Source organism: Oncorhynchus mykiss, chromosome 17 (assembly GCF_013265735.2).
Source record: "Oncorhynchus mykiss isolate Arlee chromosome 17, USDA_OmykA_1.1, whole genome shotgun sequence".
Taxonomy (NCBI): domain Eukaryota; kingdom Metazoa; phylum Chordata; class Actinopteri; order Salmoniformes; family Salmonidae; genus Oncorhynchus; species Oncorhynchus mykiss.
The window spans coordinates 63,194,990-63,211,709 of NC_048581.1; the positions used below are offsets into that span (position 1 = coordinate 63,194,990).

Sequence of the window (16,720 nt, forward strand, 5' to 3'; positions counted from 1 at the left end):
GTCGGGAAAATCTTGGCTTTTATAAACTAATTTCATGCCATTCTACGTCATTTTACATGAAGGTTTGTGTATTTTTTTTTATTTTTTAACATCACACAAATAATTGAAATGGCAGGCTACTTTGACACTGAGAATCTGAGATCAATAAAAACGACCTTGTCTTGAATCCATCAATAGTCTAGGTTTGTGGAGACATATTTTAGGCTACGGTGGAAATTATAGTCCTAAAAATGATTTCCAGTTTCACTGACTCGCCCAATGAGGCGCAGCTCACCCGCTGGTGATGGCCGATAGGCTTTTGGCACAAATGTATCTCTTGTAAAACAATATTTGGAAGTTGATCAAATATTTTGGTAGCCTACAGAATAGTAACCTGTGTTTTCTCTCGATTGTATTTGAAAAATTGTGAAAGGCCTGTTTTGTCTGCATGCAGATTTTCACTGACAGATTTTTTAAATCAATTATAGGCTGTCGAATGGTGTATGATATTCTGAATGATTTCATTTATTTCTGAACAGACAGCAGTAATTCTATAACTTTGGGAAATGCTTTTCAATTTACCAAGGGTGCTGCAGCTCCTCAAGAACCCTTCGCGTGGCTATGCAACGCTGGAGAGATGACAGTTGCCGGCTCATGTCGATCAGAGCGTGTAGCGATATTTTTTATGATATCTCTCATTCTACTGTGAGAGATACTGGCGCGCTTCTGACACAGCCACCACCAAGCATTGGTCTCAAACAAAGGTTACAATGTTGCGCTAACCATAAACCCGGGCCGGCCCAACCCAATCAATTTTTAGAATATCAGTTTATTTTGTGGGGGCAGGAGAATTAACGAGGAAGCAACTCAAATTAACTTTGATCGCTTTTATTATAATTTTTACATTGCAAAAAGTTACAATTATTTTTCATGTATCGAGAGGTACCGGATAGGGTGTGTAATTTAACAATAGGTTCTAGAACAAAACTGTCCAAAAACAGGTGCTGGATCCAGTTCCGGCATGATCCTGCTCAAATTAAGCAGTATACACCTCAGTGGAGGTTTTGGCGTACTATGGGATTGTTATATGGTCGTTTTTTAAATGCATTTGATTATTTTTCATTTTAGGATTTGAGCAAATAGTAAAGACACGTTTCATGTTCCAGCAGTGTACCGCAAAATGGAACATGGTGCGCGTTCTGCAAGACGCACCGTTTTAGAACGTTCAGATGGAAATAGGCTATGTAGAACAAACATGCCTCTGACGTCGAATAATAACGAATCACATTCGGCTCGATTCGTGGCTTTATCTGAAACGTTTCGTAACTGAACATTGCCCTGGAAGCGGAAGTGTGCGGTCCACGTGGTGCGATGTGCTGTTTTTGAGTTCATTCATTTCTGGCATGAACAATGGAGCAATGAAAAATAATATAATTCAAGACTAGAAGTTAAAAACCTAGTCTAACCTAAATCAGGTAGCTAGTTTATTAGTCCGTGTTTTCTTGACTATCTGGTGTAACACATGTAAGTTAATACATTTATTGTATAAAATATCAAATAATTTGCATTGCAAACACTTAGCACGCTAGCTTGAGTGAATCTGACTCAGAGTTGCCTGATGAAAAGTACAGTAAATACCAATATGATCAAGGAAAACCGATGGAACATACCCCCAAATGCCCCTGCGTGCATGGAGAAGCATTTGGACTCGGTGCAGTACAGGGCAGGTAAGCAAAGTCACAGCTAGTGAGTGATGCCTGCCTTGTGTGATAACGTAGGTCCAGACACTTGGCATGTAGAAAGAGCTAGCTAGATACCGCAGCACGTGGTGGTGTCGCGGGAATACTGTTGTATAAACCAGATATTAGATGGCTTATCACATACGTCTGAGTATCTATGGAGCTTGCATCATTAACAGCAACAATGACTGTGCCCCTAGCCCCAGCCTGATAGACAGGTAGCTGCTAAAACGAACTTGTCGCTTCGAAGAGATGTCGCATGTGTCCTTTAGCTAGCTATCTGGCTAGCCACCTAAAGTATAATCTAACAATTGGAGCTAGCTATGCGTTGATTGTAAAATGACCTGTCAAAAGACACACCATGGCGTTAAGCAAGTTAGAATGGTAGATTCCCTAAAAAGATAAGAGCAAGCTAGTCACCTAGCTAGCTAACTTGGCTACAACTGTCAATTAAGACGTCACTGGCGTCCAGGCTACAGGCCGTGTTCTGCAGGGACCAAAAAATGTTATTTTCTGGGACCCAATCATATGGCACTTTCACACAAGACCTCAGATGATTCAGCTATTGACATTTCTCTATTTTCTTCCCCTAGATGGCACCCTGTTGCTGGGGGCCTCCAGTCTGACTGGCAGATGCTGGCTTGGCTCCATCTGGGTCTACAGTGACCCCAAGCAGTCTCCCAACGAGGGCTTCTGCAAGGCTGGTGTGCAGACAGAGGCTGGGGTCACAGAGGCAAAGTGGGTTTCAGAGAGGGGCGTCCTAGTTGCATCTGACTCTGGTAAGTAGGAATGACAGTTATCGTTACTCATGCATATCATATTCGGCTGTAAATAAGGCTGTTCAACCACAGAGAGAAATATCTGTTAAAGCACAATGATTACATTTAATTCAGGCCACATTATCACTTAGATTATTTGGTATACAACGGTGTGGTTGCAATGGGGTTTGACTGGTGTCTGGGTGTTGTAGGTGCTATTGAGCTGTGGGAGCTAGCGGAGGATGAGAGTCTGCTGGTGAATCGGTTCACTAAACTCGAACATGATCACATCGTCACCAGCGTGAGCCCTGCTGGGTCAAACCACGCTGTCAGCGGCAGTATGGACTGCCGGTCAGTGGGAGGCATTCTTTGTTTGTGTGTGTCACGCACATCTTGTATTTTGGATATAATGACATAACAGACCCTAGGCCCTCAGTGTGACCAGCCTGGCTGTGAGTCTGTTTTAACAGCTGCATGTTATGGAGTGTTTTGCAGCCTAGTATACATTTCCTGGTAAAGATTTAATATAATTTTGTATGCTGTGAACGGCCTATGTCTTTCTCAGTTCTTTCTCTTTTCTTCATGCTGCAGAATCAAAGTCTGGGACCTTAGTCAGGGGGAAGTGGTCAGCACGTATAACGGTAAGGAAACTCTACATCTTTATATCGCTGTGTCTTGAGCTTCACAGTGACTCCACTTTTAAAAAGTGTCAGTTGCCGTTTTTCTCATGTTTTATATAGCCTGTCTAGTTAATTGTTAGTCCAAACAATTGCAGAAGGTTTTGTAAATAAAACAAGTTTCTATTGGACAAATTCAGGTAGGTCCCTAGGTTCTGTTTGCTTCCGTTTTAAGAAATGTTTTGCTACAGAATCTGTATAATTCATACGTTCCTGATGTCTCATGTTCCACAGCTCACTCTAAGCCAGTCACTTGTGTGTCCTGCAATCCATCCGATGACTCCCTCTTCCTCTCATGTGGCCAGGTAAGAGCCAAGACTGATTGGAGGGTTGTCTGTTTGAATCACTTGTTCAGATTGGAATGATGTGTGGCTTGTATATTGTGTGCTGTGCTATACGAAAGGTAGATACAGTAGTAGGTTGTAACTTACTGTACAATGGAGAACCTAGTAACAGTATGAAACTGTTAGTACACAGTCTCTCATTTCTCCTTTCCCCTTCCCTCAGGATGGCCGTCTGTTGCTTTGGGACAGGAGGAAACCCACCAAACCAGCTTCTAGATTAGGTGAGTAGAACCCGTCTGAACTGCACAGCCAGCGAGGCAGCAGGGGTTTTCTGAGCCAAGATGCGTGGACTATTCAGTTGCTAGTTGATTGACACCTGTGATGTTAATCTTGGATTGTCAGTGGGTCTTGTAGTTTTTCAGTATTGGCTAAGGAGTGTCTTTTTTAAGGCTGCCTTTGATTCTGTTGTCGAAGTGTACGTCCACGAGTAAAGCAATATTATACAATTACATTTGGATATCCGCATGTCCGGTCACTGCAGTAGAAACTCACACCAACATGTCCTTGATAATCAATGAGGCTTGTTTCTATATTTCCTAAGCAACTTTTCCAGCAATCCTTATAATTTTAATAAAGCTGTGTTAGGAAAATAATTGTGTACATTTTGTAAACATCCACACCTCAAAAGTTTCCTGACTTCTGCTGCACACCAAAGTACCCATTCACTCTGTTCAAAGTACACATTCAGTGCATGTGAATAGTCTATTTTTGAAAGCATGTACATAGTCAGGTGTGGACAACCATGTTGTTCAGTCAGTGCATGTTGCTCTGCTAGGTGCTTTCCCAGCTAACTTTGGAGATTTGATCTTGTCTCAGAGATAGAGCCCAGCTGTTGCCCTACCTCAGTGGCCTGGCATCCCCACCACAGGACCACAATTGCCTACGGTAAGGACTAGCATTACATTTACTGTAATGCATAGTGGTCCAACCACGTCATTGTTCTAAAATATCAATCTTCCAGGCTTCAATGATCAATATTTGTTGACGATTGTGTTGGGTCAGGTGACGAGCTAGGACGCGTGACTCTGAAAGACTTTCAGGGCACAGAGCCTGCCCAGACGCAGAGCACCCACAGCCGTAGGGTCTCCAGCCTAGCCTTCTCCTCACACAGGTAAGCACCAGCTCACCTCACACACATCTATAGCAGTAAGTGGTTTGTCAGACTGGGCTAACACAATGATCTCTTACCTTCCACCACAGTGCCCCCTTGCTAGCCTCCATCAGTGATGACTGCTCGGTTGCTGTGATGAACTCAGAGCTTAAGGAAACGTGAGTCTCAATATCTATGGGCTTTTGTTCACAATCTCTCCCTAGCTGATCCTTTTGGCTTGTCAACTCGGCCCTATTAAATTAAAATAGTACATCATTCACCACTTAATAAGGTGGCTCTGCTCTTCCTGTCCAGGTTGAGAGACAGGAGGCACCAGGACTTTGTTCGGGGTGTCTGCTGGGCCCCTGGTGGTTCTGACACACTGACCACCGTGGGCTGGGACCACCAGGTCCTCCACCACATCACGGGACAGGATGGACCTGCCACTGGTGACTCCACGTCCCCACCGTAGACCCACCACCCAGCCTGGGTCAGGGGATAGGGGAAAGGTGGTGGTGGTGGTGGAAGTATGGGGTTTTGTAGAAGGGGAGGGGGGGGTTGATGGGTTGGCATGAGGGTAGAAGTTGTCAATACCCACCACACTGGAACAGAGAACAGGGCAGTGTACTGATGGTTTCCCCCAATCCTAGTCTCAAAGTACCCATGTTGATGCAGGTTTTCTTTCCAACGGATTTATAAATTAATTCTGTGTTAAGGTAGAGTCAGCAATGTACCAAGTCAATCAGGACGTTTTCTAGCACCAACTAAGAGTAAAGCTAAACATTTCATCTTTTTTCGTCCTGCAGCTATCCCGTTGAGGCAGCACATGCGCATTTGTCTTGTGGCAGCAAAGTCTTGCGCTGCAGATTTGCGGTTCATCCTGTTGCTCGTAGCGATGTCATACGCCGAGTCTCAGTTCTAGGTTTATTAGCCACTTGTAGGACATTACCTGTGGTGTGCAGTTGTTTGTTCTTGGGGAAATTAACAAAGTGATGGATTGGGGTAGTTATCGTGTGGGTTACTTGAAGACTTGGGTTTGGGAATGCTGCCAAAGGAAATGGGAATCTTTAATCTAACGAACCCATCTGATCACGTTTATAGTCCAACCTCATGTAACCTTTGTTTACCCACCCAGGGTGCTGTATTACGTGGCATGTAAGCCAGTCTGAGAAGTGTGAGCCACTGGCTCTTTGGATAACAAGATTATGTGGGTGAATTGGATTTACTAGTCAATTATACAGTGGCGCATTCTGATATAACTGGTCTGGAATAACCTGGTTCAAGTTGTGACCACACAATCAATGGCATGAGCAATTTGTTTTCCAAATGAATGAAGAGTTTATGTACATTTGAAAAGTCTGTAAATCTTCACTTCAGGGCTTGTTTGGACCAGTGCTTCCATTCCATATTCTCCCTTGTCCATGGCAGTTTCTTTTGTTTAATGTTCTCATTTCTCTCACATGTACCAGAAACAGAAAGCACTGTCCTTAACGGTTTTCTTCCACACAAAGGCGTTCCTTGGATTGTATGTACAGTACATGTCTGGTGGTGCTTTTTGGAAGTCGGAGGAGTACAACTTAACTGACATAATCAACTTTTTCCATTCAATAAAGTTTGTCTGAATACTGTATATTCGCGAGTTGATTTTACTTTTCCAAACGCATGCATCTCACTACACTTTTAGTCTTCAGTAGGAAATTATTCTCAGACAATTTGGAAACATTTCATGACTTTAAAAATAGATTTTATTACATAACCCCAAAACAATAACCAAACAAATGAGTGGTCTGTGCCCTGGTATATTTGGCATAATTTTATGTTACAAGGAGAAATCCAACAGACCACCACATGAAAGACAATTCAGGGTAATTATAGTTAATGTTTATTTTTCTAAAACATTCTAAAAGGACATGACCAAAATGAATGGCCATGTCCACTCGTCAGGAGACATGAACACTATTCTTCCTCCAATGTCATTTACCAACCCTTAAGTTTTCTTCACATCCAGTATTTGATGCATCGTGGTTTTAATTAGATTACTTTTTGGATATATATATGAGCAGCTTTAATAACTGACGCAATAGCTAGAGTAATGTCATTATGTGGCAAATGCCTGACAACTGTTTTGCTTTTATTTAGTGATCCATTGTATGGAACACGTTTAGTACAGTGAACTATATACAGTATGTGTGTTCTAAATGTATTCTAGTAGGCTACATTTCAATTCCGTTTATGCTGTTAACATATACAGTATATACAGGTACTGTGGCACTCACAACCTATAAGCAAAACAATTTGTACGTCCTTTTTATAGTAACATTAAGATTGGCAATTCACAGCTGCTAGTTTGAAAACAGATTGCCTTATTTTTTTAGATTTAAAAACAAAAGCACAATGTATACTATCACACACTGATTAAACTGCAGCAGTCAAAGATACCGTTGAACAGAGTACTAAAAATCATTGGAGAAAGCCAGGAACCCCTCAGTGACGTCTATAAATAAATATAAAATAGTGAGGAAGAAGTGGGAACGAATAGCCTTGGACATTACGCACACACTCCATGACCAGTATAGCCACCTACCCTCAGACATAGATCTCTGGCATACACCTCTAAGAGGGCAGCTTCTAGTTTTGTGCCAACATCCATAAAACTCAACTCTTGTATTTCTTGTTTTTATTTGTATCTACAGTACCAGTCAAATGTTTGGACACACCTATTCATTTCAGGGTCTTTATTTTTTCTACATTGTAGAATAATAGTGAAGACAAAACTATGAAATAACACATGGAATCATGTAGTAACCAAAAAAGTGTTAAATCATAATATACTTAATTGCATTCCAGGTGACTACCTCATGAAGCTGGTTGAAAGAATGCCAAGAGTGTACAAAGCTGTCATCAAGGCAAAGGCTGGCTACTTTGCAGAATCTAAAATATATTTTGATTTGTTTAACACTTCTTTAGTTACTACATGATTCTATATGTGTTATTTCATAGTTTTGATGCCTTCACTATTATTCTACAATTTAGAAATTAGTAATAAATAAACTCTTGAATGAGTAGGTGTCCAAACCTTTCACTGGTACTGTATGTGTATATATAGCCTGTGATTGCATAGATTGCTCCTAATCTATTACACTGTACGTTTGTGTGTTCTATTTTGTTATTTGTCTTGTACAGACCCGTCACCACACAGGAAATAAAAGTTATTTTAATTGAATTAAATTGTATGTGTGGTATAATTTGGAGTTGGCTCCTCATGATGAGACCCCTTTGCTGACAACAGTTATTGGTTGTTTGGTTCCGGGTCGTACCATGAAAGTCATGCCATACGCTTGCTTTGACTGTGGCCCATTGCTAGAAAGTAGAGGAAGAAAAAAATATTAGTTAAACATTTATCAGGTTGTTCTTGTCACATTCATCAATACATCTAGCTAGCATCATTCTTTACTGTGAGTCAAAACATGCCATTACGGACACTCCTAGATCAAATAAACTTATGCCAAACTTGTCACAACACCCTAAGCTTAAACAATAAAGTTGTAAATTTTGTGAAAAACTCAAACAGACAAAGATAAAGTAGAGAGAACAAGGCCTACCTGATGGGTACTTTTGATGGAGCTGACAAACCCTGAGAATTCTTGGCCATTTTAGTCTCCAGCTCCTTCATGTCCAGGCCTTGTGTTTTGGCTGATAAGGTGGCATTCTTGCTCTTTGCGGTGATAACAGGGGTCTTCGGGGTGACCCTGGGGACAACAGGGATCATGGTCTCCTCAGACAAGGGAGAACCCCAGTCATCAGAGTCTGTCTTCATGGACAGCATTTTGTTGTCCATTTTGTGGTCCATTTCCAGCATCTTCTTCTGCAGGATGGTCAGGAGCGTGGCCTGGCTGGCTGAGAGGGAAGAGGGCGCCTGGGTGGGAGGTGGCTTGGTTGTGGTCTGAACAGGTAGCTTGGGTTTGATCTCCATGACGGGAGGCAGGAGTTTGGGAGGGCTTGGAGGTTTGGGTTTTGGAGGAGGGGGGGGCGCAGGGGAGGGAGTTTTGACAGGAACGATAAGGCCGGCAGTGGGGGGCAGGACTGGAAAGGTAGGGGTGGGAATGGGGTCCAGGACCTTCTTTGGGGGAGGGTCAGGTGGAGGCGAGCTGGGGGGAGACTCCATGACATCATCATGGTCATCAAATTCGGGAGGGGGAGGGAGTAATGGCAAGCATAGGTCCTCCCTGTTCTCTTCATTCCTGACAAGGCTAAAGGGGGAAGAAATCCTCTGCTCTCCACTTTGTTTCTCCACAGCCAGGAGCCCCTGAAATACTGGATTTGCAATTGGCCTATTTTCCACCACTGACTCAATGATCTGGGGTTTTGCTGGAGTCTGGATCACCACTGGGGGCTGCACTGGGACCACAGACTGTGGATTATCTTGTGAGGTCACAGAAGTGAATGAGGTGGACCTGGGGATGATGGTGAAAGAATTGGGATTGGATTCGCTGTGCTGGATGCTGGTGGATGGCTCATTACTCTTTGTGCTGTTTTCGCGTGACAAATTGGACCTGTGCTTCTCTCGCTCTTTAGCCGCCATGAGAAGAGCCAGGGGGGAAGTGGCAGGACCCTCCCTCGTCCCAGTGACCGCACTGAACTTTAGGTTGCGCAGTTTACGGTCCAGCATTGGACTGAACTTGCGACTCCGGTTTGGAGACACTTTGTGTTTGACCTGGCTAGCCTCTATGGTTACAGGGGCAGTGACGACCTGAAGCATTGGTGATGCTTTAGTGGGAGTTTCGGCAGGTTTGTTGATAGCCTGCTGTGCTAATAAAGGCAAAGGCCCCACTTTCACTTCCTCCCGAGTCTCAGGTGGGGTGGGTTGGCCTTGAAGGGTGGCTTTAAAATTATCCTTTAACTCCTTCAGGTCTTGCTCCAGCTGCATACCTGAGCTGTTTCTCCGGGCTGGCTTAACTGGTGGTGCCACAGAGGGGGCTGTCCCATTGACATGTATGGAGTCAGTAGACCCAGGGTCATGCAGCAGTAGGATCTGCTTGTGCTTATTTTCACCTTCCACCTGCCTATCTAGAATGCCGGTCTTAGGAACACTGTAGAGCTTAGCTGTGTTCTGGGGGTTGAAGCTGGACGGTCTAGGGTTCTGTACAGGGGGTGCTGGGGCTGGAACCTGGGGGAGTTCACATATAATGGGGATGGAGGACAGCCTCATTGGCTTTGTAGGCGGTGTCTTCAGGGCTTTCAGAGCAGCTTGCCTCATGTCTGTAGGGGGCTGGGGAGGGGCAAACTTTGGGGGCTCTGTGATATCAGGGACAGTGGTTGGTGGTGGTGTGGAACTGGACAAAGAGGAACTAGAAGCACTGGAGGAAGTTGACGGGGGCTTCGGAGGGGCCATAGGTGGAAGTTTCATGGAGGTGAAAACATTCTTGTCCCCTTCAGAGGGGGCAACTGATGGTGGTTTTGATGGTGGTTTTGATGGGGGTTTTGGAGGGGGCATGGAGGGAGGCTGAATGGAGTTGAGGTCACCCAAGAAATCTGGTGGGGGAGGGTTGAATATGGGTGGAGGGGGTGGGGGGGCCATCGAAGGTGGAGGTGGAATAAATATCTCTCCCTCCACCAAATCAGGTACAGATACAGCAGATCCATTGGACAACCGTTCGCCGTTTACTATAAAGAGAGAACAACCATCAGAGGCACAAGAAAGTACAACTATACTGAACAAAAATAGAAACGCAACATGCAAAAACATCAAAGATTTTACTGTTACAGTTCATATAAGGCAATCAGTCAATGAAAATAAATGCATTAGGCCCTAATCTACGGATTTCACATGACTGGGCAGGGGAGCAGCCATGGGTGTGCCTGGGAGGGCATATGCCCACCCACTGGGGAGCCAGGCCCAGCCAATCAGAATGCGTTTATTACAGACATAAATACTCCTCAGTATGGAACATTTATGGGATTTTTTTATTTCAGCTCATGAAACATGGGAACAACACTTTACATGTTGCGTTCATATTTTTGTTCAGTGTATTTTGCTATTGATATAACTTATTGTTTAAGTAAGTTATTTAACTTTTAGTTATGGTGAAACTGATTCAATTATATCTGATCTGTACCCTCCCGCTCTGCAAACATGTTGAATGTGAATGGCTGCTTGGATGCTTTCTAAAGTGTTATTGTCCAAGACCTTAGACAAACATTTACCTGCTCTAAATATTTCAGCCTTTACGAAAACAGAGTTGCTTTTTTGTGATCAACTAGATCTGTCTAAAACCAGCACTAAGGTTTAAATTCACAGGAGTGTAAATGATTTAGCTACACAACTTAACTCCGGTATACACAGGACAGAGACCCTCACCTGCCCCGTTGATCTTTGGTCTGTTGAAAGGGGGGAGGACAGGAACTTTGGGTGTTGGTACATTAAACCCTTGTACAACATCAGAGGAGGACTGTGGGAAATAAGGACAAAAGACATCAGACTGTTGACGTTTCACTCAGATGTCAGGCTGTAGAGATTTTAAGTGGAACTGAATGTGAAAGAAAGGGAATGGATTGGAGAGCAGAGATAGCCCACTGGGCAAAAACTGGTTGAATCAACGTTGTTTCCACATCATTTCAACCCAACAATTCTATGTGATGACGTTGAATCAACGTGGGAAACTGATTGGATTTGCAGGTTAAAAGTTGAAAAAAGAAAGTCCAATGAGTGTGAAATCTTTGGTTGATTTCACATTGAATTCACGTTTAGTTGACAGCTCAACTAAATGTAAATCTAACACTCAGGAAACAAACTTCGTACGTCAGTGGTGTCAATTGCCAAAGACAGAGGAATGCCAGGCACATTCAATATGAAGGGCTTTTCATAAAAAAAATGTTTTTAACTGTAATCATAGTCTGGGCTTCCCAGCAAATGGTGTCCTTTTCTATAATGGCAAAATCCTCCTTGTGCAGTTTGAGGCTACAGGATCTCTTACATAGTCTCAAAGCCCACTGAGCACCCCCACCTGTAATGATTCAACAATAATGTCCTCCATTGCTATACTGTATCTAACCCCTTTCCAGACACTAGCTGCAGCTTACTGGCCCAGTTTTGGGCCTTCTTCAGAACATTGCTGCCACTGTCATGCCTCATCCACAGACAGGGTGTAGTGTGGGCAAGGCACAGGCAACACTCCCATCTTTTCCTTGTCATGGCTCATCCACAGACAGAGCGTAGTGTGGGCAAGGCACATGCAACACTCCCATCGTTTCACCTAAGCAAACATTAAGTGGGTATGACTACCTCTGAGAAAAAGGGCTGTGCCGTCATGTTGCTGCCTGCTTGTGTGACTGACTGTTCTCATCACAGCCTAAACACCTCTAGAAATAAACACAGACTGTTTTGACACAACACAAGCCCTACAGACAGAACAGAGATATGCCCTTCCAAAGCTGATAGGACTGGTCAGAATCACCCTACATACAGTAGGGACTGAAAGTCACTCCTTAGGACCTAACCACACCTTGACCAGTGTAATTACCCAATACTGGGCCAGAGGGCCTCCAATCTAGCAAAACAATCCAAAGTACGGTTCACCCATGTAACTATAAACTGTAATCGACTTACTGCCCTTGGCCTTATGGTCAGGCCGAAATCACTTGGTTTGTTTATATAGAACTTTCACATGGTACACGCTATATCCAAAATGCAGAGGACACATCAATAACTTTCATTCAGCTGTGGGAATATTAAGTCATTCGTGGCAAAGGTTCAGGTGTGGTCCATTCTCAAGAACCCTCAGTTACACTGTATCTTTAAAACAGCTCATGTGAACGGAACGCCTGCCTTATTTAATGCCTTAAATATGTCATGAATGCAGACTTCATAGGGGCAGGCAGCTCCTTGCAACGGCACAAACATTTTACAAGAAGCGAAGGGTGTGGCATTCAATGCGGTTTCTGATCCGCCTTTAATTTCTTCTTTCTTTCCGTGACTCACGGGTGAAAGTCAAAGCAGTCCACCCGAACAGTCAGTTAGAGCAGTCCAACCCCTGTGCTGCTGGGTGTGCCACATCTAATACATGCCAGTGGAGCAGTCACATAGGACACTCCCCTTTCTGAGGTAGGCTTTCATACCTACAACAAAATGACAACGTAATACAACCTAAAAAATTCAGATACGGCTGGTCTTTTCTGGATCTACTACAGGGACACCATCTTGAATAGAAGGCACATGAGCTAGGCACCATATGCCAGGTCCCAGACTGTACAATACCCAAGATTGTGTAAATCAAAGGTAACATTCTTATAGTAACTGTGTCCCCATGAGAATGCCTAAGTAAATAGGGTGTGAATTTCTGAGGACAAACTCTCTACAGAAATGACTTGAGAGGACTGGGTCAACACCCAAACAAATTGCATGCATCCTTGTCACATGGATAGCCTACTTGCAAATACATATGGGTTACTCCTTCTGTCATACATGTGAATAGCCTGTGCAAGTGAAACCTGCCGGTTAGAAAAGTATGCTTTCAAAGTGACAGGGTGTGAGTGATGGATGGGTCTGACTCTGCAGTGGTCACACAGAGATTAATGATTACAGGAACACCCTTCATGAGGCAATGCAGATTCTCTTTCAGGCACCACAAAGACCTTGTTAAGAAATAATTCACAATTTAGCAGACAGTTATGCAAATGAGACGTAATATGGGGCCTTCTGCATTCGCAAGAATTCGCAAGAAGACAAGCCCGGAAACAAGTTCCATGTGATAATCATCTTGAAGTGTTAGAGAACAATATCTAGAAGATTGACAAAGCTTGATCAGTCTCAACAAAAGATGCAACACCGTCTTGAGTGTAGAAATGTAGATTTGAAAGCTATTAATATTTCCGCACATCATGCAGAGTTACTGGAACTTACTGTGAAGTGTTTTACTGTGGGTCTGTTCCTCACTTTGGCAGTGCCTGATTCAGGAATGGCTGATGAGTCCAACACCAGCTCAACATTGTCTGAGAAAAAAACAAACACACAACCCACCACTTTAGTCTACAGTATAGATAAAAACCAACCAGTCTACCATTCAGCTGATCAGCACAGCTCTGGAAGGAGATGCAGTCTGGTGACTGCAAAGTTTAGCAATTAGGCATGTGCATAATAACAAGTTAAGGCTTAAGGCATTTTGTCTGCAGTTCTCAGAATTACTGACAAACGATTATGTAATGTTATGCTGTTTACTCTGTCAGGGGGATTTCTCTTGTTGACAGCAAAATAGCATTTAGGTTACAACTATTCAAGCTTACAACTATTCAAAGAAGTTCAATGATTGATTCTAATCAACAGAAGAGGTTGTCACCTTATTGCTCAAACACTGAAGCCTAAAATCATGTAGTTCCATAGAGTACAGAATACAGTTATTCTCACAGCATCCATGAATCCCCATTTACCAATGGAATGTCAGGTAGGACATAGAAGTGTGGTGCAACATTCATAACAATCCCAGGGGTCATGAGTCATGAGTGTTTACAGTTCATCAACTCTGACCTCAAGTTATTCAATATATGGTTATTGGGCTGAGGTGGGATTGAGGCATATAGAATGGGTCTAAATTAAAGATGGCGTGTGACACACTCATTTGGACATTAGGCCACTCACCACCTGATTGATTTTCAAGTGAAATGTGACTTTTCCAAAGGTGGTCTATAAAGGAAAAAACATATCTGTAACTACACAAAACACATTAGCGGTAAATGGGTTTCTGTGGAGTAACTCTTGTGATTCTGTATGGCTCAGTCAGCCATTCCAATGTTAGGCATGTCACTGTCAAATAACTAACTGATGAGAGACATGTCATAAAGCGACTGCAGTCAGTGAGACACTCACTGGTCATGCTCTGCACTCACTTCAAGCACTGAGACTCAGACTGATATGACTATGAACAAAACATTATACAGCCCTTAAAAACAAGTATGGAAACAACAGCCAGTGTATAAAGTGTTTTGGCATCCACAGTTACATTTCCCAATGGGGCATAATAGGCATTTTCCTATTGAACACCTGCATAATGTAAAAAATACAAATATCCCATCCAGTGGGATATAAATATCCCATCCATGTTTGCACTTTGCACCTCTCAATTGTTAGAGGTCTCATATGAACAGATCAGCAAAGTTTTCAGAACTCTATGGCGTTTATTCATATTTATGTTTTAATTAGTCCCAACTCCCCAAAGCCAGGGGAACCCTTATGTCAGTCAGGTCGTCGTGTTCTCCTTTCAATATAACGACTCTGGCTCAAAATGATACGGTATTTGATCAGGGAGCAGTATGTTTTAACATCTCAATAGCATACCTACTGGTAATAATATGTATAATGTTGTAATAATTTTTGATACAGACATGTTTTAAAATAATCGCAAGGAAAAAACGTAATTCCTATTCATGTGTGCATTTAGGACACATCTTTTCACTCACTTATCTGTCACAATAACAATTGCAAAGATCGGGACAGTCGTCAAAGAAAGAATGTTGATCACATGATAAATGAATGATTAAATTGTTCGTTTTATTTAATTGTTCAATATATGACAATAAACACTTACCCATCTCCTTGATTCTAATATTGGTGTCGAAAAGTGATTGGTTCTTTCGACCCAAAAAAAACGCTGACTTTTTCATTTTTATGTCCTATTGGTAGGCCTATTATCCAAACGAATCGTTAACACATGATGTTAAGCAGGAGCTTCCATAGACAGGCGTCAAACACGTATTAATCTATTAATTCGGCTTAACGACAGGTGTATTACTGAATCCTCTGATTCTGTGAAAACTTCGAGAGGGAGAGAAAATGGCCACCGCCCCCTCTCCTGTGCCTCCCTATTTTGTAAACCGACAGGTAAGGCAGAGAGAGAACAAACACATCATGCCCCAACCCTGTGCCTCCCAGCCAGCACGCCAACAATGTTTGACAGCAACATTCCAATGTCATACAAATCTTTCCAACTGTCCTCTCACTTCCCCCTGTTATGTCTCATTGTGGGTGTTGATGTGCTTGTTCGATATAGCAATAGTATGATTATTACTTTTAAAAGAACAGTGTGAGTCAGTTACACTCTTCAAGCCAAGGGCTGGTCATGATGAGAAGGTGTAAACCCCCATAGAGATACAGTTGGCTGTGTAACATGGACCATGCTCTTCATTATAATCAAATTTGATTTATGCTGGCCGTTAGCAGCCAAAACCCAACATGTTTTACAATGGTGAGAGGCGAGTGTTTGAATTGAGGGCCAGAATTAGTGTAGTGCAAGAGGTTTTCCTTGACCTGATCCTGTTGGTTTCCTGCTCCACTCCGTAGAACAGGTTCTGTCGGTTACTAAGATTTTTTCTTTTCTTTTTTTCCATGATTTGATTTCCCTCCCTTGGCTGAATCAGAGTAGTGCATGATCGGTCATGGTTTGGTCTCTTGGTAACTGCCACAACACAGTTGTTTTGCAGCCAGAGGAGGATGATGAACCAATGGAGGATGGGCCTCCCTCTGTCTGGTTCCTCTCAAGGTTTCTTTCTTCCAGGAATACTTTTTTTGGAAAGTTGGCACTGTGCAGCTGCTACACCCCATGGCACAAAAGCGTTGCTACATTTGTCCTCGGATATATGGTATAACATAGGCCAGGGGTTCTCAAACATTTTGGGGCCCAGGACCCCTTTTGTGATAGCAAATTCATCAGGGACCCGCTCATAATCAGAACAAGCTCGAGTGTTACGTGGGTCAGAGCAGGTGAACCCAAGTGCAGACTCAGACAAAGAGATAGGGATAAAGTAACTAAGGTATTTATTAAAAAGCAGGGGGGGAGTTGGGGTGCAGGCCTGAGGCTGAGGCAAGGGGAGTAGGGGCAGGGTAAGCAGGTCTGGAGCGGAATCCAAGGAAGCAGTAGAGCGGGTTCCAGGGCAGGGAAGCAGGACTGACGAGACAAGGGACTGGAGACAGGGACCAGAGTCAGAGCAGATGTAACTGTAGCAGAGAGAAATGCAGCGTCAGGCTAGGGGAAAAACAGGCACAACAGGATAACAAGAGCAGGGCAGGCACAACCGACTTGACCCGAAGACTGACTGAGCAGAGGCTACGAACTGGCAGCATGGAAGTGGCAGGGCTGAGTATTTG

General features: G+C 43.2%; 2 protein-coding genes across 2 annotated transcripts; one reads left to right on the forward strand and one right to left on the reverse strand.

Annotated features, from left to right (window-relative positions):
• Positions 1 to 1,089: 1,089 nt before the first annotated feature.
• Positions 1,090 to 6,215, forward strand: LOC110494337 (methylosome protein 50). Its single transcript, XM_021569303.2, has 10 exons — positions 1,090 to 1,706; positions 2,312 to 2,497; positions 2,689 to 2,827; positions 3,068 to 3,117; positions 3,388 to 3,458; positions 3,661 to 3,718; positions 4,314 to 4,382; positions 4,500 to 4,608; positions 4,698 to 4,766; positions 4,903 to 6,215. Exons 1-10 carry the CDS (start codon positions 1,598 to 1,600, stop codon positions 5,057 to 5,059), a joined length of 1,017 nt encoding a protein of 338 aa, XP_021424978.1. The 5' UTR covers positions 1,090 to 1,597; the 3' UTR covers positions 5,060 to 6,215.
• Positions 6,216 to 6,446: 231 nt separating this feature from the next.
• LOC110494336 (uncharacterized protein C6orf132 homolog) lies at positions 6,447 to 15,508 on the reverse strand. Its single transcript, XM_021569302.2, has 5 exons — positions 15,165 to 15,508; positions 13,487 to 13,575; positions 10,946 to 11,036; positions 8,190 to 10,251; positions 6,447 to 7,947 (listed from the first exon to the last, which is right to left on the reverse strand). The coding sequence occupies exons 1-5, from the start codon at positions 15,238 to 15,240 to the stop codon at positions 7,848 to 7,850; spliced, it is 2,418 nt and encodes an 805-aa protein (XP_021424977.2). The 5' UTR covers positions 15,241 to 15,508; the 3' UTR covers positions 6,447 to 7,847.
• Positions 15,509 to 16,720: the final 1,212 nt, after the last annotated feature.